The following is a 25801-nucleotide window of genomic DNA, read 5'->3' on the forward strand; positions in this document are numbered from 1 at the left end:
ATATGAAGAAAAAAAAAGTATTGCACCCATCCAAGAATTTCGAACTCGCAATTTTGGTGAATTTTCACGTTTCAGGTCTGACTCCAAAAAACACATTTTTGGCAATTGTCTCTAGCTCAACAAAATGAAGTGGACTGTAGTTTATAAACCAGTTTATTGTGAAACTCAACAAAGATATCAAATTATAATTTGATTAATAGTAATTAAAGTATTAAAACCTTATAAAATTGCAATATTATATCACACCCTCGCTTAATGGGAGGTAAGTAAAGGGGCATCTATTTCTTAGACCAGCTCGCACGAGGGGGCAGGGGTCGTTCTTTCACCTACCCAGGGATCTGGCGCTGCGAGTAAGCTTAAACAACAATTTTATCTGTATATCAGTCTGTGAACATGATAATTCGAAAATGTTTTGAGCTAGACAAATGAAATTTGATATGCGACCTTTACTATAAATTTGTAGAATAATATGGAATTTTGAATGAATTCTATTCATATCAAGTTTGTTTGTCTGTCCGGGACAAAAGTGAATGATTACTGTAAAAAGCAATGTGGATAAAATTTGATACACAGTTATAGAACACAATACACATCTAAAATACATTTGGAATACATTTAAAACTAATTCTGCGGGCTTGTACATATCTCACGAGATTAAAGTGAATAAAGTAAAGCTGTTTTAACACAACTATTCTTAAATTTTAAAATAAATGATTTACTGGATCTAACAAAATATCTAACTCTGTAATCATTATCAAGAAGAAGTTTCTTAAAGTTTTGAATAGAAAGCGAAACTTTCAGAAATGGACATCCTAATTTTGAAACACAACCTAACAGTGACGACACCTGAACCACATCTTAGTCTCTGAGTTTTTATCACATCTATGAGAAGTTAGGATTTCTATAATTGAACGCTCTTCTTATAAAAACGTACCTCCTGTGAAATCCTAATTTGTATATTTTGGTTCTAATATGTTTACCACAATGCCGAGAGTACCAGAAAAGTCCCGTGGTTCAACAATGATTAAAAGAAAGTTTTTTTATGTCGTTATGCAAATGCTTTGCTTTTTAAATTTCAGAAACTAAATGAAATAAAAAAAAAAAACTTTCTTCATAAGGATTTCAGTTTATTGTTGTCAACTGTAAAAACATTATCTGTGTTACAACGGTGTTATAGGTACCGAGTTTGATACTTGTTTAGTTGTTGAACGAATTTCTCCTTTCCTAAATAATTTATCACTCGGTGTGGTCTCCCCAAAAATTTCTCGCATTTTCTCTAATAAAGATGTTATCTCAGAAAACATATCCCGCGAATTGATTGATAATAGCTATGAAATATTAATCTTTGGAGTCAAATTAGCATTTTTACTGGATATATCGTGTCATCCTTGGCGAGTTTTTTGGAGATTAATCCCTGGCATGTGGTTAATGGTATCCGATAATTATTTGTGTTTTAAACACATTTTTCCCCCAACCGATTAAAACAAAACTTTGATACAAAACTACAATTGTAGACACCAAATCCCATACCAAATTCGATATACTTAAGTCATTGCGCTTTTGAGTTATGATTTTGAAAGATCGGTCAACAAAGTACAGACGGTCAACCCCTTGTTGGATTCGGCTCAAAATTTGACAGATACTATAGATGTTGCATTTATGTACCAAATTTTATCCACCAAGCACTCTCCATTTTGTAGCTATCGTATTAACTTATGTTCGAACAGTCAAAGAGACAGATTTCCTCTGAATGGATTTAGCTCAAAATTTGACAGGAATCTACAAATTTGGTGTAAAAAGCGTAAATCAGATTTCATCCGTCTGGCTTAAAATGTTTTTGAGTTACTTTCGTCAAAATCATGTGTTCGAATGTATTTTATTATTATTATTATTGATGATTACAATACTTTTTCTATACTACGTATGCGAGGAGGTACAAAAAGAGTTAAAGCAGATTCTTAAAAGTACAGGTTATGTTTATGTCATTTCTTCACATGACATTTAAGTTAACTATGCAGCATTATTTCAGTACTACCTAGCGGATGATACAATGGAGGTATTAGAAGATCATGCGCGCAACTGTGGCAGAATTCCTTTTAAAGTGTTGATAAGGAAACAAAAAATACCCGTGGACGCAAAAGAGTTACCAGGTCTGTATTCATCACCATCAAGCTAAAACTATTTTTTGTTAGAGATCATTATCACATCCTACAGGAATCTTTATGCATTTCAGACAGCTTCCCCACGAGTTATTTGGAAGTGAAGGAAGACGACATGACTTGGTTTAAACCAGAAGATTTGAGGACTGGAAAAGACGTTGTGATCTTGGGGAAGAAAATTTTTCTTTATGATTGTGATGAATTCACTAGACATTATTACAAAACTCACTATGGCATAGAAGACATGGAGAGCATCGCCGTTGCGGAGAAGCCAAAGCCAGCAGTGCCAAGAGTAAGTCAATTCATCCATACAGAATATAATAAATTTTAAAGAAAAGTTGCCATTACAATATCCATAAATTAATTAATGAGGAAAGTAACAAAAATAAGTTTTACTTAGCAACTAGCCGCCTTTGGCGACCAGCCGGTTCGCCAATCTTAATGCTCGTTAAAATTTTAATAATTAAATATTTTATGCAATTTCTACTTAAATAGCTTCTTCATCAAAATATTTTAAAACTTCAAATTTTGATTATCATATAATTTATTCATAATATTATAAAGGCCTTCAGTCATAACGTAATATGTATCTCTCTCATTTTCTGTTAGCACTCGTAGAATTTATGCTTTAAATTAAAGTGGAAAGAATTAATCTGCAATTAATATAATAATATTTTTTACTGAAACAAAGCATTTTTTTATAATCTGATTACTGAAAATAGAGTCACTCAGCGTTTAAACTTTATGGGCACTAAAGAATATCTTTTTTAATTTATGTAATATCTCAAGAGTTGGTCAACAAAATTTTCTTAGATTCATTATGAGCAGATCGATTCATTAACAATGTTTAAATTTAAATGCATCAAACACTAAGAAAATAAAACGAATCGTTTAAAATAAACGGTTGAAAACAGGTTTTAAAAAAACTACTTAAAAAACGATGTACTTAAAAACTATAAGCATATACAAAAAATATATAACTAACATAAATACAATTTACTTACAAAAGCATGCAACTAACCCAAAAATAATTTAAATCATCCATTATAACGTTGTCATGGCAACAATCAGAACAGAATGCGCATGCGTGAATTTTCTTCGCCGGTTACGTAACGCAAATATGTGATTTTTTCTACGCCAGTTGGGGTAACGCTATGCGGATTAGAAATTTTTAATTTCCTTTATTCTGTTTTATTTTAATTCAAAAGTACTTCAGAATGAATCTGAAAGATTGATTCATTAACAATGTTTAATTTTAAATGCATCAAACATTAAGAAAATAAACAGAACCGATTGAAATAATCCGCCGAAAAATTTTAACCCTAGCCTCATTACTGTTGGGAGAAAAAAAAACTGAACCCTTTCTCGTTTGGCGCTGGGGATAATGGAAGATTTTTTTGGCGGAAAAGTTGGCGGTGGGGAAAATGGAAGATTTTTTTGGAAAGTTAGTTTTTAATTAATAATTAAAATTCTAATTAAAAATTCGAAAAATGAAACCCCAGGTGCACATTCCCAACCTCCAAGGTATACATATACCAAATTTGGTAGCTGTATGTCAAACGGTCTGGCCTGTAGAGCGCCAACACACACACACACATTGAGCTTTATTATAAGTATAGATTAGAAAATTCTAAAAATATATAATGCATTTCGATCTGAAAATAAATGATTGTTGGATAATATTGAAACATTGTCTTTACATTAGGTGACGTTATTTTTTCCGTTAAAGGAAAATAAAAGCTGTCCCTAAAACTAAATTTTTGCAAACTAAATTATAATTAGAAAAGAGTAAATCGTCTCCATATGCATTTTAAAATTATTTTAATTGACTTATTAGTTGATGGATCAACAGCTAGATTACCCGCAGACACTCTGGGCAACACATCTATTTATAATCTTTTGGTCTTTTAGCTTATCGGAAAAGAGTGTTATGCTAATAGCTATTTATTTTTGATAGCTTAATGCCGAGCATTTATATCATTGATGCTTCAAGCAGAAAATATATTTCATTCGAAATATACAGAACATTGATTTGTCTTTATGTTGTTGGCATTAAACTCAATTGATCCAGCAAAGGTGACATCTCTCAAAAGTTGATGGATTTAAATTGGATCTTTTAAAATGTCATATTTGGTAAAACCTAAGCAATCAAGAATGTGGGAGCTGGATGTCAAATTATCTTGACATCAATGATAATCAGGAAAGGGCTTCCGGCCATGCTGTAAAGTAAGTACATTGATGTATCCACTAATAATAGTGGGAGAGTTGTCTGCTTTTTGTTGCCTTCTACATTTATTCTTGAATTGAAGAGACCTCTCTGGTACTCGACCAAAGTATTATGCATGGTTGGAAACAGCTTCTTAAAGCTTATTTATATCCTTTTTCTTAATCGAGAAGATTCATGGTTGGTTTGATTGAGGAGATTGTCTCCATGCATGGTTTCAGTTGAAGCCGTCTTGGCTAAAGCATCAACTAGCTTATTGCTATTTAGACAGACGTGGAATGGAACCCATTGAACGTGGATAGTGTCACAAGCATAGCCGAGACAAGACCTAAAATATTCAAGCTTGTTCGTACATTGAAAAAAATGATGTATAAAGGAATGATTATTTATTAAAATCTATATATCCTTAAAATCTAGTGTAACAGCCGCAATATCAATATGGTGCAGACAAGAACTATAAGTTCAGATTGAATAGAGAAAGGGTGGCCAGCGTTTTCTGAAGACAATAGCTTTGAATTTGCAAGTAATTTAATGCCAAAATTAATTCTTTACTTTTAGATTTTACCGCCACACACTGGAATAGGAAATTGGGAAGATTCACTGCAGAATTGCTTATCGTTGGTCCCAAAACCACCCAAAAAAGATCTGTTGAAGGAACTGCTGTATGATGGAGTAATTTTGCGATATAAGGCTGAACTGGCAAGTATTAAGTCTGATTACGTTTTAAAGAATATTTTATCACAAATTGAATGAGTATTTCAATCAATATTTCATTCATTTCTTAAGCAAAAGCAGAGATTAGAAGATAGATTATTGGTTTTTTGCAATGTTACTTGGATCCGGGCCTCATATGAGAAAAGAAAAGGTACTTTAAATTTATGCAAATTAGAAAGAAGCAATCCGTAGAGTTAGGATGTACAATTCTCCTACAAATGATACCAAGAGAATAATATTTAGTAACTGTATGGTTGATTTGTCTACATGATGTATATTTTGATAAATTATTATATTATTTATATTATCTGGCAGAAACAGCAATTTAAAATACACTTCAGTTGCAAGCCTATTTCTATTAAAGCTTAATAAGATATTTTTCTGTAACTGTATGGTCAAAACAAAAACTTATTGAATTTAAAAAATTTCTAATAATTTTTCATAGATAAAAAAAAAAACTGTATTTTAGTTTTGTAGCTGATTTTGAAGCTTCAGGCGCAAAATTGTTTTGAGGTACTTTCTAGTCAAAGTCATTGATTTTCTACTGAGTTAGTAATGATATTATACATCAAATAGATTTTGAGCCCCCATCCCAACAACTTCTCAAGGCGAATATCTATTACAAAAATGCTAATTTTTTAATATTATCGAGACTTTTTTTTTTTTTTTTACAGTAACAGCATTTAGAAGAAATAAAGCTGTGCAGGAAATATTTCTTGCTGAATTCGATCCCATTCCATTATTTTTCCTTAATTTATAAGCTAATATCATCCTTATGAATACTATTCTGAATAGATCAAACTTACGAGGTGATAAAAGCATAACAGTTCTCACCATTGTGTACGAATCTCCACAGTTAGAGGCATTTGAGCACAATTTTGTGATATTCATGTTTTGATTTTGTTAACCCGGCACAAGCTAAGAACTCGTTCAGGAGCATACGCCGGAAAACAAACCTCCATTTCTTCCTTCCTTTGAGCACGAATTTTATCTTTCAACATGCATTACTAGCGAATTCCGTCTATAAAAGTATTTTGCAGCAAATATTTATTAAAAAATAAATAAATTATAAAGTTAACAATTAAATATATGTCTAAAAGAAGAGTGGTGCAATCCAAAAGTAGTTATTTGCTAATCATGTTTAAAATACTTATCAAAAACGATTCATTTCAGGTGACTCCTTTGAGAGACGACAAGATGCGACGATTTGTGGTGACATTCTACCCTTGCGACGACACAATGGCCATCACCGAAGAAAGCATTCCGAACTCGGGCTTCCCGGGTGGTGCTTTTCTCAAAAGATGCAAAGTACCCAAACCTGATACAGGCCAGAGTGTCAAGCCCAAATTCTACACGGCCGAGGACTTCTACATAGGTGCAGAAATTCGTGCCAGTGGTAAATTGTTTATTCTGACGGACGCCGACAGGTTCGTGTTGACTTTCATGGAACAACATCCTGAGATATATCCAAGTAAGAAGTTAGTTTCAAATCATTGTTTCTATTCATAATGAGATGAACAACAGTAATTAAATCATTAAATTAGCATTGTTTTAGTAACATCATATAGACAATGAATGTACAGATAATGAAGATCTTGGTTTCTGAATCCCTTACTTCACCATCATAATTAGGATTAGAATTCGGATAGAAGAAAGAGGAGTAAAGTATTCATTTAAATGTTACGATGGATATTTCTTTAATTTTCGCAGATTCAATATTTGAAAAAAAAAAAAAAAAAAAAAAACTCGGGTAATACATAAAAAAAGCAGCCGAAAGCGGATAATTGTAATGGTGTAAAGCAAGGGTGGGCAGACTTTTTCAGGGTATGTGCTACTTCTAATTTTTTCAAGGTGTTGCAGTTCACACAGTGGCGTAGGTCTACAATATTTATAGTAGCTTAATAATAAATACGGAATATGTACATACCTACAAACATAATAATAATTGCCACAAATATAATAACATCAAATTGGGTATTTAATATCAAAAAATTCAAAATGCATTAAAAAATAAATCATTTTCTTCTAAAGTTAGTTTTTGTAATTATAGTTAGTAGAAGACTTCGGCTACATACAATCCGCCAATATCTCGGTATATAATTACTAACTGCTAATCTTGCACTGGATTCGTTTGTGAGATGGGAGCGATATCTCTTCTTAATTATATTCATCGTTGAAATACAGATTCACACAGGTAGGTAGAACCAAAGAACGATGTTAAATGATATGCAGCTTTTAAAAATTAGGACACGTCTATTAGATTCCAAAAGTTATTCTTAGGTTCTGAACAACGTGCTTTTGAAATTATGTCATTTAGAAGGAGAAAATCTTCGTTTTCCTCAAGATGTAATATATATATATACTAGCCGCCTTTGGCGACCAGCCGGTTCGCCAATCTTAATGCTCGTTAAAATTTTAATAGTTAAATATTTTATGTAATTCCTACTTTAATAGCTTCTTCATTAAAATATTTCAAAATTTCAAATTTCAATTCACTCATAATATTATAAAGACCTTCAGTCATAACGTAATCTGTATCTCTCTAATTTTCTGTTAGCTCCCGTAGAATTTATGCTTTACATTAAATTAAAGTGTAAATGATTAATCCGCAATTAATATAATAATATTTTTTACTGAAACAAAGCATTTTTTTTAATAATATGATTACTGATAATAGAGTCACTGAGCTTTAAACTTTATGGGCACTAAAGAATATCTTTCTTAATTTATGTATTATCTCAAGAATTTGTCAACAAAATTTTCTCAGATTCATCATAAACAGATCGATTCATTAACAATGTTTTATTTTAAATGCATCAAACACTAAGAAAATAAAATGAATCGTTTAAAATAATCGGTCGAAAACAGGTTTAAAAAAACTACTTAAAAAACGATGTACTTAAAACTATAAGCATATACAAAAAATATATATAACTAACATAAATACAATTTAATTACAAAAGCATGCAACTAACCAAAAAATAATTTAAATCATTGAAAACAGGTTAAAAAAAACTACTTAAAAAACGATGTACTTAAAACTATAAGCATATACAAAAAATATATAACTAACATAAATACAATTTACTTACAAAAGCATGCAATTAACCTAAAAATAATTTAGATCGTCCGTTGATAATGGTTGTCATGGCAACAATCGGAACAGAATGCGCATAAGTGAATTTTCTTCGCCAGTTACGGTAACGCAAATGCGTGAATTTTTCTACGCCAGTTGGAGTAACGCTATGCAGATTATACATTTTTAATTTCCTTTATTCTGTGTTATTTTAATTCAAAAGTACTTCAGAATGAATCTGAAACATGGATTAATTAACAATGCTTGATTTTAAATGCATAAAACATTAAGAAAATAAACAGAATCGTTTGAAATTATCCGCCGAAAAACGTTAACCCTAGCCTCATTTCTGTTGGGAGAAAAAAAAAACGGAAGCCTTACTCATTTGGCGGTGGGGAAAATGGAAGATTTTTTTGGCGGAAAAGTTGGCGGTGGAGAAAATGGAAGATATTTTTTTCGGGAAAGTTAGTTTTTAATTAATAATTAAAATTCTAATTAAAATTTCAAAAAAAGGGACCCCAGGTGCACATTCCCGACCTCTAAGGAATACATGTACCAAATTTGATAGCTGTATGTCAAATGACCTTGCCTGTAGAGAGCCAACACACACACACACACACACACACACACACACACACACACACACACACACACACACACACACACACACACACACACACACACACACACACACACATTGAGCTTTATTATAAGTATATAGATAATTTATATTTTCAGTTATTTCGTCCACATCAACATTGCCAAATGGGTAACACTTGAATGTAACAATTGGTTTCTTTTAGTATGCGCGTCTTAAGTCTTAGTAAAGGCGGTCACCCCAAAATGTCTTGGTGGTCCATTGGTCGATCGCGATCTACTTAGTGGTGTCCACCCCTAATGTAAAGCATGCTTTCGAAGAAGAGCGGAAAGTTTGGAAATGATACAATTTCATAAAAATGAGATAGATCCATACTGCGATGCCGCAAATCTATTTTGGAGTATTATTTAAGGTGTCAGCGTACAGTTTATATGAATAGTTGTATAAATCATTACATTCAAGTTGCAAAAGAAAACAATCATTCGTTAAAATTAGAAATAAATGCAGCAGGTAGCTTTTAACGAATTAACTAATAGGTCATGAGAAAGATTGCAAATAACCAAAGATTATTACTGCAACATAGGGAAAACTCTATGTTTATTTGAAAGATATAGATCAAATTTTTATAATTTTTCTCATTTACAAAAGAATTTTTTATTTCTGGAATAAAGAGAGAACATTTTTTTTTATGATCGGAATATTTTCACTTAATTTATTTATTTATTCTGTGGCTTCTTTAAATTAAGGATAACCAAAGTTTTAGAAAATATGTAGTAACTCTAATTTAATAAAAGCTATATTCTGAATTATTTCTTTAATTTAAAAAAAATGGGATTTTCTCACCATAATTCACGAACTTTTTTGTTTCATCACGATAGTCTATTATAGCAACTTCATTTTGAGGATTCTTCTTTTCTAAACATTGACGATGGATATCATCAAATATTGTATAAGAACGAAAAGTTGCCTCCAAAATCAAGATTTCCTTTCCACTGCTTCCGTACTATGATTTCAGTTACTTTTTAAAAAGACAGGAGACAGAAGTTTTTATGCCTGTTTTATATCTATGACAAATTTTAGTGTATCACTCCTTAAAAATAACTAGGCAATGGCGAAAATGTTTTAAAGTGCATCCATTTTCAAACATTGCTAATCTTCCTTCTGATGTAATTGCTTGCAGAAAGATTTTGATAGTGAATTATAGAAATATATAGCACAGCGAACAGAACAGTTTAAGGCTTCTAAAATAGAATGAGTTGTACATGTCAAAATTCGTTGAAATATATTTTGCAGAGGAAATAAATTAAGACGAACTTATATAAAATATTTAATTAAAAGTTTTAGCAATCATCAATCCTGACGAACCAAATGGTCACTAAAGACGGCTAGTTTAAAATGTTGAAGCAATTTAGAGTACGAAATAAAAAATGAAACAATGAGGTAGCTCGATTTTTTGAAACACTTTGCTGTTTCAATCATATTTGGAAAAATTCATTGCTGAATAATGATCGAAGTTATTAGCAGAAATCAAAATTTCGCATATTTGGATCCTCGTGTTGTTAATAATTTTACAATAAAGTTATTTAAGAAGTTTTCTTATTTAAGGTAATAAATGGAATATTAATTCTTTAAAAAGATAATAATTGATTAAAGAAATTAAGAGCAAACCTGCAAACTTGAATTTTCCCAACATTTGACAAGCAAATATGTAAGCTTCTCTAAATAGTTTGTTAATTTATAAATATGTATGTATTTTTAATCTCTGTTTTCAGAAGAACTAATTGAAATTCATCGAAAAAGTACTGAAGACGAAAAGATGAAATCGGATATTGAGATGTAAGTATAAACTTCCTGTCGGAAGTTTCTTTCTTTTATCCGTATATATTTTACTGCTAAAGTGCAGATTACTTAGGGTGATTCCCTAAAGTTCGGAAAATTGTTTCCTTTCTCAAATTACCTAGGTAATCTGCAAATTTCGAACCAGGCACTCGATAAAGTGAATATAAGAACTTTGCTGGAACAACAGCAACGTTTCTGTACGCTTAAATTAAATGCTGTTTATTTTAAAGATGCATAATCCACGATTTTTTGAATAACAAATAATATTGCTATTGTTATTTTTAAATATGCGTTCCAAATATTTGTTATTCCAATCATATTTTTAATTGAAAATTATTACTTAATATTAAATATAAAATTTATTTATTATAATTAATACTTAATTTACTAATTTAATTAACGTGTGATTGAATTTATCTGTTTCAGCTTACTCCTTAAATTTTATTTTTTTTCTCAAAACTATTTATTTAATTTATTTATTAGAGTGAACCATTTTCTGGAAAAGATGAGTTAAAAATATATGTCATTTCTTTAAAATGTTTACTTTAGTCCTATATTCTACCAATAGATGGCGCTAGCAGTAAACAGAGTACATGTAATCAAAGTCAATCATGTCACGAGCAATTAAAAATGATCTGTATGGAATAGCGCATCATCAAATACGAATATCGGTCACTCCCGTAAAGTGGAGCGGTGACTTCGCACTTTCTAGTGAAGCCTCGCACTTTCCGGTGAAATCACCGCTCCGATAAATTTCAGTGATAAGCAATTCAATGATACGATACAATAATTCCAATAACCGGTCCGTTCACTTTTCAATCCAATCACAGATTTCTTTCGAGAGCTTCCATTGGACAGATCATATCGATTCTTATTTTCCAGTAAAGTCACCGCTCCGGCAAATTTCAGTGATATCGTATCGATTGTTACTTTCTATCGTGATGCAAAACCTGTAATCGAAATATAATCAGTAAGATCGTATCAAGGATTTGAATCACACCCCTCTTTGAAAAGTATTGATCACTTGTATTTGTGACTTTTTGATATTGGTTATGTAATAACCGCTCTGAAAATATTTGTCATCCCTAGTTTATTTATCTTTTAATATCTAAAGAATCAAGTTACAGCAAACGAACATTCAGAAATACTTTCGTTTTGTCATTAAAACACTATTCTACTTTGAATCTTCGCTGAAGAGGTTTGCGAAGAAGCTGTTCTTCGTTTTACTCACCAATTCGATGCTTGCTTGCATACGTGGAACTAAATTTTCTGCTTTTATAAAAATCACAAAAGAAATTCATGCACTAACAGTCAAAGGCGAATTTGAAAACAGATTTAGCTATGCTATGCAATGGCAGCCTACGCAAATTATGAGAAATAAAAGACGACTAGACGTTGGCGAAACCAAACTAAAAGTGGAGGGATGCGAATCAGTTAATCTGTAGATTAACGGCTTTCGAGTTTTAACGGTTAACACGCATATAAGGATAAGAAATTTCATTCTCCTCCAATGAAGCTGAATATGAAAAAGGCTGGGAAAAAATGCAGGCTAGTCTTTCCAACAAAGTATAGATAAAAAAGCTATCGAAGTCACTGGCTGAGAGTTAGCTTTTAACTCTTAATTTCTGAGGGAAAGTTGCTATTGAAACATCGGGAATATAAATGTTGTGATGAGTCTATAATTCGGGCAATTTAAATTATCTTCAGTCATGCAAGAGATATGGGAAAATTTAAATCTCTTTAGAGCTGGACAATCAAACAACGAATTCGTCCAACATTTTCGCCTTTCCTCGCCAATTCAATTTCAATCAAAAGTACTGCCATCGCCAAAAGATACATATATAATGCTTTAGAGAAATAATCATTAATAAATTTTTAAATGTGAGACTGAGTTCGATTTCAAGGTCCTTTATTAGTAAAATATATTCTGTCCTAGAAGCTGTAGCACTGCAATAAGTAATACACCCAAAAGGAAGCTGCGTAGAATATTTTAAAATGTAACGTTGAAAACATTGATCACGAAGCAAAAAATAAAGTATAAACTTAAAGCAGATCCTTCGGGTAATTAAAGATTTAAAAAAAATGAACTTAATTCCAAAAAAAAAATCTCAATGGTTGATTGACAGTTTTTGAAATCATTATAGTGGGACACATTTTTGAATAAAAACTATTTTAAGAAAAGTTCTGGCATAATGATTTCGAAAATTTCAAAACAAAGATTTCCAAATAGAAATTTTTCTTTACTTTATAATATGCAAAGCAAAACAACTGTGATTGCTAAAAAATTTGGCTTCGAAATTTTTATGAGTTTTTACATTTTTGGCATCCGAGACCTCGAAGAAACCAATTTTAGAATTATATATCTCCAAGAACACAATAAATAACCCTAAAACGCAACCGGTTGCTTATGAATCTTTACAGCAAAATTGTAAGATGTCTCTCAACTTTTGAACGTTTGTTGGAAGTATGTTTGTCTTCCCGTTCGCCGTAATTCAAAATCGCAACGAGCTAGATGGATGAAATTCGGCATATAATTTTATGATAATTGTAGACATGTATTAAATTGGGTTTAAAATTTGACTGTCTTTCTATTGATGTATATGTAAACTTGTTTATTAGAAAATGAAGCAAGTGAGATGGTTACATTTTAATTTATGACCTTTAACACGAATTCATTGATACGCGTTCATTTTTCAATCCAATCGGTCATTAAGAAGAGGCATATTCCTAAAATGCCCATCGTATGAAGTTGAACAAAAACACGCATACTGTGAGATAAAATTGAGGGAAGAAAACGCCTGCTACTGGCTATTGATTTTTTATTATTCATTTAAAAATTACGCGGAAGCGATTTGTGGAATTAAAATACTTACGGTGAAAAAAATATCTAATATTTCTTTATTAAAATTAAAACATTAAGTTCAAAGTCTTTTATATTTTTAAAAATATTTATTTCGCTATTCTTATGGTTCATATCATATGGCAAACAAAAATTATTGTTCCCGAAAATTAACAAACTAAATGATAAAATTTCCATTGTAATGGTTAAATCGAATGTTTTTTTTTTTTTTTTTTTTTTTTTTTTTTGGAGAATATCCCAAACTGGCTATATAAAACAAGATGAAACGAAATCTCTACCATATATCAAAACGCATACGATCACTAGCTGATTTCAAATAAAAGACGGCTACAAATTAAAGTAAATAAATAAAAATACTGCATCTTCCCTTTCAAATCGGTATTTTCATTTTTTTTTGGAGAATAATTTAGTTTTTGAGATTAATGTTCTGTTTTGAAACTACATGAAAGTTATTTTGGGATACATTCATTATCTGACGACAGTCAGATGACGGAACCGATAACATTCCCCTCCCTATATTTTCACTATTGCGGAAAGTTGATTCCGATAGATTTAATGTATCCTATGTCCGGGTACAAGGTTCATCATGATCTCGGAACTACGACCACTGTTTCCTCTCCTTCTTTTACAGAGAAGTCCAAAACTAATTAGTTAACCCTTTAAAGGGCCATTTCTCTTAATCATATTATGTTAAAATATTTTTAGGCTTGAAATTAGAATAAGAAAAGGGATTCATTTAGCTTATTAGATAAATTTAATTTGATTGATTAATTAATTTGGTTAATTAATAATTAAGTAATAAATCAAGAATCATCATTTTGTGTGAGATAAAAAACTGAAGTATCTTAGTTTCTGTTTTACTAAGAACTTATGCCAACCTACATAATTTCATACAAAGATTGATAAATTTGGTGGGAAGCATACTTCCCACGGCCCTAGAAAGGGTTAAAGCACATGCCCAGCGCTTTCTCCATCAAAGATATTAAAAGTTGTTTGGAAATCATTATGAAGAAATTGAAATCTGATTTCTTTTCGAATCAAAATTAAAACATTAGTCGGTTTTGGTAAAATCTTTGACATAAAAGTTTTCATCTCGGAATATCGAATCACAAAGAAGTTCACTTTGATGTTAGAACAACTGGTAACAAAGATCGTCGCTTACTTGCATTCAGTGCGAAAGTAGCTCCAACATATACATTAACATATAGTTATTGGAAAATTTTCATTCCAGATGTTATAATATAAAAATCTAAATACAAAAGTTACTGTTTAATGTGATAGCTATGGGACTTAAGAATTTCAATAGCGTTAACCGATTGATAACAATAACCGTGTTGGGTGAAAACAACTATATTTTTATCATAACAAAAGAGAAAAATGAAAAAAACTTATTTCAGAGCTATCTTTAAGTTATTTCAAAAATAACAAAATTAAAAAAATATTATTTGTTGCTTGTTGACAATTATTCCTCAGGAATTCAAATATATTCATATTTGTATTATTTTTAAAAATCTTTTGAGCTGTTGCACGTCGCGTTTCAAAATGTCAACAGCCTGACTCATTTCGGCGTTCGCTCGAGTGTTTTTTTCTGTACATTCGTTCTCGTAAGTATCACCGACATTTATTTCTTTGTCTGGTTCACAAAATGCTAACGACTTTTCAAAATTTCATAAAGGAAAGGCAGTTAAGTTTTCATACCTGTCACAAAATTCAAAAATCCATGACGCTGAATTTTTTTTAGAAATCCATTTTGATTTTGTTACACAATTAGTGGTAGCTTTAGTTAAAGGTTGTTCCATTTCAACCTCCACCTGCAGCATGATTTTTAGTTGATCAATCTGGACCGCTCTAGTACTGATATATATAAATTATCTCATTAGAAAAATGACTCTCAGATGTTTCTTTAAAAATGAAGCGAAAAATTCCAAGAAAAAATCGTAAATGACTGTTGAAAACGAAGGATAAATTGATTATCTATTTAAAATAACATTAAACAATATAATGATTACACAAAACGAATATTTTTATGTACATCTGAATACGTCGGTTCGGGATCAGAGGATTTTGATAATATAAAGCGAATAACATCAACTACAAACGTATTAAACGCTATCCACCGTATTTAAATAATAACATTAAATTCCTTATTTAGGAGTGATCATTTTTTTCTCCTATTTCAGGAAAGAAAGAAATGATCTCGTGCAGATGATGAGAGAAGACGTGATCAAGAAATTTGGGCTGTCGCCATATCCGCTACCTAGCTGCCTAGAACCAGCATTTGATTTGCAGTACAGAGAAAAAGTGGATGAAGAACTATACAGTGCGAACATGCCCATATCGCCGGATTTATTGAGAAAAGTATGCATTTTTTCCTATTGTCATCCATTTTTCACATGCACAGAATATTACAGGATTATTAATTGGAAAAAATGATACAGTCAAACAAAAATTCGATAAATTAAATTTTTAAAATTAACCTTTTCCTTTGAATTCTAAATATATGAAACAAATAATTAAGCGAAGATTATAGATCTATTATACTTAGTGAGAACTCGGGACGACTATCGTAGAAAACTATTCGCAGGCACATCGCTGGTATTTGATATAACAAACTGTAGTACTTGCGGATATTTATGGTGTCTGCAATAGATCGCCAAAAAATTAAAAACCCCGCCAAATGAAGTCGACTGCATTATTGCAGGCGAAATGCATTATGTATAAAATAATCATCTTATGTAAAATAAAATTCGGCGTAATCGGAAAATCACCAAGTAAACTGGGAGCCATAAATACAACAAATGGATACAGATTCATTATAATAAGCATTTATTGTTGGTATTTAAATTTTTATAAAATAAGGTGCTCAGAAAGATTGATAGTTTTTAATATGAGATAGTATGACAATTATTCGTTGTTGTTGTTTCTTATGGCACTTGCCACGGACAAGCCCGCTGTTCAAAGGCGGCCGATTTAAGCTGGTGGGGGAGCGCCTCTTGTTTTTATCGTAGAGCCAACTTGGGCCAAGAGTACGACTTGATTACTCACGCATCACTCATTCGCTTGCACAACCCTTTTTTACAGGAGGGCACATTCACACATCTCACAGATAGACCAGGAAGAACAACCATGCCCAAACCGGGACGCCCAGATCACGGGGAAGACTCGCTACCCCTATGCCAGAATGCCGGCATGACAATTATTTAAATAACTCTTACAGAAAATTAAACAGCAACCATTTTGTTAGTACCAAATATCATCGACTGGTAGCATAGAATCACTTTGGGAATATTCGAGGCCTTTGAAGGATTAATACAGCACAGTCTGTTCTATGTAAGGTGCAAAATTCTATAGGACCGATCAGGTTTTCACTTTCCTAGATGAATATTTTGATAACCACGTCATTACACTTGATAACTAGCAAGATAGATAAATTGATATTCTCCCAATCTTAATCCACGTAATTTTTTCCTGCAAAAGGTGTCTTTGAATATAATGTACGAACAAAATTCTTAAAGCTTGCTGAACTTGAGAAAATCATCAGCCATCAATGCGTAATTCTTCCAGTAGAATCATTCTATTAGTATACATCCGTATTTCATCTGGTACATGTCATTACTGATAAAGATGAATATTCCAAAATTGTAACATAATTCGTAAAAGTTTTCCCAATGAGTAATAGCTTTTGGAGACAAAGCGTCACCTATCGGTGATTTCAGTTCATGTCCCCAATCAATTTCTATAAAAATTCTTCTTCTTCTTTAAATAATAATAATAATAACAATCTTTATTTATTATCCCATTTAAAAAACATTTTTTTAAAAAAAAACTATATCATTTTTGTCGTATTAATCTTTATTCGTCGCTAACTATAAAATAGTAGAAATGAAATACACACTCACAAAGTGATCTAAAAATGCAAAACAATATATAAATAAAATAACAAAATGAACATACAAAGTAAAACCGAATATAACCGGAGAAAAGTGCTTAAGACAAATGAACGGGGCGGGAGAGAAAATATATTTATAATTATCATTTAATACAATAACAGCATATATGTCAACATTGGGAAGGTGGTTGCAGCGCACATACATACACGGAAACAAACTTATGTCAAAATTTTGAATTCAAAATCATTTCTGTATTTCATCATATTTTAAATAAACAAATTTCTATTTCTAAAAAAATATCCTTTGTCAGTATCGTCATAAAGGAATAAGATTAAATCAATGTGCGCAAGTGTAAAAATTCGATTTGTAGAAATTGTAATCTTCGGTAAAATCCGGTAATATAATTCGGTAAAATCCGGTGTAACTACGAAGAATCCATAACAATTGGCATTTAACCTACCATTTTTTAAAACATTTTTTCATAAAGCAAAAATTTTTCAATCATCTCCAATGCATTTTTTCAGCAGACAGAACACAATGTAAAGACTGATGTTATATATTGAAGGCATTGTAGTGTTTGGATTTTGAAGCGTTAGGAAATAAACGTTCATAGATGGCGCTAGACCACTAGCGCGAGTGTAATTAAAAGAGTGATGTCATTCGAGTGTTGGCTCTTGGAGGAGAAGGAGTTACTGAGCAGAGTAACTCGAACGAATCTGCAATAAATTTGTTAAGTTTTCTATTTGCCTATTTATTGAAAGCACTCACGAACCAGCCACGATAGGCATTTCTACACAATAGAATTGAAAATGAAAGAACTTTGAATAAATTTTCTACCTAAATTATACAATGATTAAAAAGTCGCATAAAATCTTAAGAGAAAATAACTGAAGAGAATAACAAGCATCCAATGGCGGATTTCTAACTGCCCAGGACCGCTAGGCTGAGAGGAGGCCAATTGAAAAACTTAATTTTCCTAATTGCCAAATAAATACGATTGTAAAGAATACGAATCCTATTCATGATAAAATAATATTAATAGTTAAGCATACATAATTTATCAAGGTCACATATGTTTCATTAAATACCTTTAATTATTATAATATTTGTAAACACTGAATATTTGTTTCAATAATAAAAATAATATATATATTTACACAGCTATTAAAATATATTAACCTAAAATAAATCATTAATACGTTAAAAATGTGCTGAAATATGAAACTAAACTGATCAATTTTTGGAGCCGCAAAATACCTAAAAGCGCCACTGAGCATCCCCAATTCATTAAAATGGCTATAACAGTGCAAATATTTATTCAAATCAATGCCCGCCAACTAGCCAAAGAATGAGTCATCACATTTATGAAATTCAATCTCACGAGCAGCAGGGTAATTTCAGAGCGCATCGTGTTATCACCATATTTCGATTTGACGATTATCGAACCAGAATAGAACCACAAAGCACGAATCTTCGGCCGGGGTCATTTGAAAGCCGATTTGCGAGAACAAGAATCATTAATTATTAGCACGTGAAAGTACACTTTATCCCTCCTTAACATTAACATTTGTTCCGCCTTAAAACGTTATCCTCTCTTGCACTCACTAGTCCATATAAATCATCGCACACTATAATTCAAATATTTTATTTATTTTGGAAGAAATCATTTATCAGCATCACGCACTTTTACATAGTTCGTTTGACCGCTGAAAACTCTTCATCTTATATTCAAATGGTAGATTGCAGCACGAAAAGCATTAATAGTTCAGCCCGCTGACTCCGTGAAGTTTTAGTGGAAACTATGTATTGCGAAAAAGCCGTTATATCATTTTCTACGTTCTTCAACAAGGCCTTCTAAAGATTTTTTCCCTTGGCAATTCTTCTAATATTTCGTGAATTACAGATAAACTAGTTTCAGAATAAAATAAAACGTTGAAATATGAATTAACAACGAATAAAAAAGAATTGAATTTAATGCGCCCATCTGTTAAGATAAAGTAAACTATCAAGTTACACTTTCAATAAAAACATTCCCCCCCCCATTATATTGTATGAAAAAAACCAATAGATATTAACCAAGTTTAAGCGATTTAAAAATTCCTAATTGCGATTGTAGTTTAGGAGCATCTGTGTTTAGGCTGGTATATCTCAATTTAAGTAAGGCATTCTTTTCCATTTTCAAGCAAAATGGCAAAACATTGGTTTCATGAACTATAATTTAAATTTGGCAAAAGTGTCTATTTTTCTAAAAAAAAATCCTTCATGTTATAATTTAATAAGGTTAAATTTTCTGATTTAATTTCCAATCATTGGATCGTGGAAAAATTTCCATTATAAATAAGCAGTTGAGTTTGAAAAGCTGAAGACTAATTTTTAGGTAATTCTTAGTGTGTAATAGTTCTTATGTACCATCTAAATGAAAATGTGTTTTTATGTGCCAATATTATTATGTCTCCAGAACAAAGGTGCATCGCTCATAAATGAAAATATATCAAAATTTGCTTTCTATTCCATATTAATTTGAAATAAGATTATAAATTTATTTACGTATCTGAATACAAAATGATATATCATAAAAAAATTATTGAAAAATCACGTAACATTGCTAAAACTGACAATAAAAAAAAAGTCAAAGAACAGATGGAAACTTACTTTTTAAATTACGATAATTTCGACAAGCATCGCCACTAGGGTTTATACAAAAACCGACTTTTTGAAAAACCGATTTTCGAATTCAATATTTCCAAAAAACCGGTTTTAGACGGTTTTCGAATTTTTGTCAAAAAAAAAAAAAAAATAGAATAGGGAAAAATATTTTATTTAATCTATATAAAAAAACAAAAAACGAAATCATTGTCAAAGTCAAAAAATATATTAAAAAATTAAGGATTCGTATGTGTATTACTTACACAAAATAACGAAAACTCAAACAAAAATTTCAAATAATATTTATATTATTTTCACTAATTTTAATTTCTCTTTAGAAAATGGGATTAAAAAAAAAAAAAACATAAAATGTCCACTGAAAGGTGTCTAAGTTTTCTTCTTATTTTGAACATATTGCCAGAAATAGAAAATACTCGTTCAACTAGCTGCTGAGCTTGATCTGGGGGCACGGCAGTGCCCCCGCCAAGTCGAGCAAAAACAAGCGGCACGGCCGTACCATCCTTTTCTCGAAGCAGTTCAGGCCATTTTTGACCCTCTATAACTTCGTTGTGGATAACGCTAGAAGCCTGAATTTTCAGTAACCAAGCAGGCATTATATAAACACGGTATATTTCAAATTTCATCAAATTTGAACCAGTAGTGTAAGAATTATAACTAGTCAAAATTTGTGAATTTTGTCACTGACTGACTGACCGACCGATCATCAAAACTCTAAGGCACTTCTAGCAGACATAGAAGCTTTAAATTTAGAATACAATTAGTGTTTAGTGTATAAATCAAGGAAAAACTAAAATATGCGTGTAATAATGGGCGGATCGATAAATTTCTGGAAGTTTCGAGCATTATCTATTTTGTCGGCAAACTCGTCGCCAAATGGTAGCCAAATTTGTCACCAAGCTCTGGGATCACTGGCTCGACATCCGACAGCATCCAATACAGATTAATGTAAAACGGTCTTTCTTATGATGACACTATTCTCGCTGGGAAGCAAAATTACAGGTTTGTAACAATATCTAATTTGAAATAATTCAATTTGAAGCTTTGGAAGTTGCAAACGCAATAGGTGACTTTCAGAGAATCAATCTGGTAGAAGAAGAACAAACTGATCTGCAAAGTATGATCGCAAAACTTAATGTCGATCAAAAAAGAGTCTTCGATATGATCACAAATAAAATGGACGCAACTGATAATAACGCTGACGTACATTACATTTAATAAAGAACATGTTTACGAGCTTAGTCCTTTCAAAACTAAATTTGAAATTATTAATAGAGCTTATGTTCATCGCGAACAGTTTCCCATATGTATAGCCTATGCTATAACCATACACAAAAGGCCTAACTCTAAATAATTCCCTGATGGATATAGGTTTTGCAGTATTCACATCCGGTCAAGCTTACGTGGCACTGTCGAGAGTTACAAGTCTGGATGGCTTACATCTAATTAATGTCGACTTTGGAAGTATTAAAGCGCAGGAATCCTCAATTTGTGAATACAACAAACTAAGAAGCATTTACCGTCCAGACTTGTTAAAAATTGTAACATCAAAGCTTACGAGAAAAACCCATACAGACAGGGAGTGGGCTTTAAGAAAAAATGTAGCTGAAGCTCAAGAAGTAGGACCGGAAAAGAAAAAGAGGAAGACTACATACAAAAAGAAATGAGATGCCATCAAAAACATAGCTTGTAAAAAACCAAGTCTCGCAACTCAGTTCTTCTATCGTAAAAAGTTTTGAGATCCATGTAATACCAAGTCGGTCAATGTATTCAGTCCCTACTTAAGGGTCCTTCTGTCTTAAGTTATTACGTAATTAGCTAACTTAACAACATCTTATAGTAACCATATCAATATTAAAAATCTTTTATGATTAAAATAAATAGATTGACTTGGCAATCGCACTAAACAATCTAATTTAATATAATATGTTAATGTAATCTAATTTAATGTAAAGATACATTGTGATTTCATGCGATGGGGTCTCATCCCGAAGTTCACCGAGAAGCCAAGTCAATCTATGCGATGGCCAAGTCAATCTATTTATTTTAACCATAAAAGATTTTTAATATTGATATGGTTACTATAAGATGTTGTTAAGTTAGCTAATTACGTAATAACTTAAGACAGAAGGACCCTTAAGTAGGGACTGAATAAATTGTCCGACTTGGTATTACATGGATCTCAAAACTTTTTACGATAGAAGAACTGAGTTGCGAGACTTGGTTTTTTACAAGCTATGTTTTTGATGGCATTATAGTTTTCATGGTATCAAATAACAAATCTTTGTTCTTTTATTCGCTGCCTCAAATAATGAAAATTCAGCTTTCAGTGTCTTTGGATTTGTAAGTTTTCCTTCAGGGTCTTCAAGAAACTTATGAATTGATTTTTCAATGGCTTCTTTTAAAAAAGCATTACTCTGATGTATAGTTTCTTCGATTTGCTCTTCATCAATCGGTTTCCACATAAGGATTCGGAAATATTCTAGACAATATCTAACTAGTTAACTTGATAATTTCGATTTTTGGAGCTAAAGAAAGTACACTAGATTTCTTCGCTGAACTAGAAATGTTTTGTGGATTTTGTAAATACAGCAAAAGAGTTGCTAATTCTACTTGTTCTTCTTTCTTGAATTCGTTCTTTAAAAGCGTATAATAATTTCAAACTTATTTCAGTGTTTAAATTTTTTAGTTCATTTACCAGAAATTCAAATATACCTTCACTTGTTTAAAAAATTGGCATCTCATTGCCTTAAGCTGCTAGACGAATCTGTCCCAACCGATAAAATTCAAAATATTTGTTTGTTTCTATTGAAGAAGAGGAATATCCAGGCGTTCCGGAAAACCGGTTTTCAAACGTGACAAATTTGCTTTAAAAAACCGGTTTTGAAAAACTGTCAAACCCTAATCGCCACCGTATTTTAAATTAAGTTAGAATAATAGAACGTATTGAAAATTTCTAAAATAGTTTTGTTCATATAATTTACGATTGGTAAGAAACTTTTTTTGGCAGTTAAGTTAAATAAAATTGAACAATTATTGAAAATGCTGTTTTATAAATTACATTTTATTAAAACACTTCCTCTATGAGGGACATCTCAAAAATGAAATGAAGTAGCTTCCAGTAGGGTGATTGGGTCTCGTTTTACTGGTGGATAAAGTAACAGCATAGGGCTTGTTTTTTCCACTCGGATGGCGAGGCAAACCTCCTATGGGAGAGGTCGTACTGTAGTCGGTGACCATTAAGATTCATTATAGTTCCCGCCAAAATGCTATTGCGGCGAAGATGATCATTCTTTGACAATACGGAAGGACAGAGGTTACGCTTTTGCGGCTACTAAAATATTTAAAAATATAAAATATTCCAAATTTTTTATCCTTACATAAAGTAAAATTTTGTCTTCGTTTCTTTTTAAAAAATCATGATGATGATTTATTCAATTTCTTTTCTTGCGTGATTTTACTTTATTATTGCTAAAAATAAATATTCATATTTTAAAAATAAACAAAATAAAAAAGTGCCATATCTTTTCATGTATATTATTTATAAGAAATATACTGAATCTTATAAGTAATACACTGAATGTATATTACTTATTAGAAAAAAATCACATATTTTAAAAACACTTCCAACTTGAGATTTTGGTGAAATGATTTCCATGAGTGATTAGAGAGGGAGGCGAACTGTCTGCCATTCAACAATTCAAAAACGCGTGCGCGAAAGAGTGATTTTTCCTATATAAGATTTACTTTAAACCCTTGGTTTATTAACAGAACACGTGTGTCCTACACATATTTTAAAATAATAATAGGGATAAAAATTATTTTGAAAAACTATTTATAATATTTCTTATCGCTGAAAAAAAAAAAAAACACTTGATATTTTCTCGCCCAAAGCAAATGCTAACTGAGCCGGCGTCCTGGCATAGGGGTAGCGCGTCTTCCCCGTGATCTGGGCGTCCCGGTTTGGGCATGGTTGTTCTATCTGTGAGATATGTGAATGTACCCTCCTGTAAAAAGGGGTTGTGCAAGCGAACGAGTGATGCGTGAGTAGCAAAGTCGTACTGTTGGCGCTACTATAAAAACAAGAGACGCTCCCTTGTCTTCATTCCCATAAAAAAGACGAAACCATTTAAAAAAATCATTATTCATAGAATTAAATAATTTCCGAGTTGTATTGTTTAGTGAATTTCTTATAGTTGGAATCTTCACTATTATACAAAAGACGGATCTTTATAAAGCCATCATTTGAATAATGCATAACTATGTATATATCAATATTTATTTTAAAGTTTACAATTATAAAAAAGCATTAATTGAATCCAAAAAATTCATAATTTCAAATTTCTTTCTTTTCTAGGCTGTAGACATTTGCACTGATAAAAATAATAGAACTGATATGAATGAAATAAGGAAGTTACTACTGCCAGGTTTGGGGCATGACATTAGCAAATGAATTTGAAATATATCTTGCATCAATCATGGTCAAATGGAAGCATTAGTGGTAAAATCATGAATAAATATTATTTGTAGTAAATTTAGCACAATAAATGAAAAAAAATCATTTTTAAATTCTCACTTTTATTTTAGAATAACATATAACTGAAATTATAATTATGTAAACAATTTTCATTATAAACCACGTTTTTAAAACGAACTAAAAAGTATGAAATAAATACATAGAAATCCAAAAAAAAAAAAAAAATGAGTGGTTGCGGAAAAATAACAAAAATTCACAGTCACAAATTTTTAGGTTAATATGTATGGAGTTATAAATCTGTATGAGGCAAGGGGAAATTAGTTTATACTTTTTAATCAGTTTTAAAAACCTAATATACTTAATTTTTATTTTATTAAAATTACTATTTTTTGCTCTTTAGTCTTGTGTATGAAATTATAATAGATTTTAAACTAATTTCCCAATGAGCTAACGACCTGATATGGCGCCATCTGTCAGCAATAAAAGTTTTTAATCGATTACGAAATTTGTACCAAACATACCAGAAAGTGAATTAATATTGCAATGTCACCTAGTTCCGAAGTATGTTTAAAGTTTCAAATCTCTAGCTCATCGGAAAGTTAATTTAAAATTAATTGCAAAATTTGCCCCGAAGATATACATAGAGCAGGAAGCGAGTTAATGAAAAAAGATTAAAAATGGGAAATTTTAGAATGAGCATCACTGATTTCCAATTAAAATTTATTTCATAAGAAGATTCTAATGGATAAGAAGCAATATTTCAAACCTGAAACCAATAATAAATAGTAAAAACGAAATTTTAGAGTAAATATGTAAAATATTGATTTCTAAGATAAAAAATTTGTAAATCATAAAAATGGGCTTGGTATGAAAACATTAATTACATAATTTTAATCTGAAGCCATGGAAATGAAATTAAAAAAAAGCTTCAAATAAAAATGAACTTAAATTGACTTTCCTTTCATCACATGCAGTATAATAGTTATTTTTCAATTTGCTGTTCAGGTAATTTGAAGTTCAAAATTAAAATTATTTTTAAGTAAATTATTATAATATACAAAATCCTCTTATCTGAAATTTCCTCTCGGAAAAGAAAACCACTGGAAAGTCGAAACATAGACCTAGGGATTTAGTGCTGAGAGCTTTACCAATCAAATCAAGGATTTGTCATTGGCAGGCATTTCTAATTTTAGTTGACACTAAATAAAAATTTGTCGTTAGGTCTGGATTTCTATAGCATAAAACGTTTTCGTATTTTACTTGAATTTTAGATGATTTAAGGTATTCAAGGAAGAAAAGA

At 31.1% G+C, this 25801-nt stretch overlaps 1 protein-coding gene across 1 annotated transcript in view; it reads left to right on the forward strand.

Moving 5' to 3' along the window:
* The window catches only part of LOC129966264 (EF-hand domain-containing protein 1-like), a 34270-nt gene extending 9793 nt beyond the window's left edge, over positions 1–24477 (forward strand). Inside the window, exons 6-12 of the mRNA XM_056080678.1 lie at positions 2030–2150; positions 2234–2451; positions 4942–5093; positions 6285–6568; positions 10544–10607; positions 15651–15828; positions 24382–24477. Of these exons, the coding sequence (XP_055936653.1) occupies positions 2030–2150; positions 2234–2451; positions 4942–5093; positions 6285–6568; positions 10544–10607; positions 15651–15828; positions 24382–24477 (1113 nt within the window). The remainder of the gene's footprint in view (positions 1–2029; positions 2151–2233; positions 2452–4941; positions 5094–6284; positions 6569–10543; positions 10608–15650; positions 15829–24381) is intronic.
* The last annotated feature ends 1324 nt before the right edge of the window (positions 24478–25801 follow it).

This window comes from Argiope bruennichi, chromosome 4, assembly GCF_947563725.1.
Source record: "Argiope bruennichi chromosome 4, qqArgBrue1.1, whole genome shotgun sequence".
Lineage (NCBI taxonomy): Eukaryota > Metazoa > Arthropoda > Arachnida > Araneae > Araneidae > Argiope > Argiope bruennichi.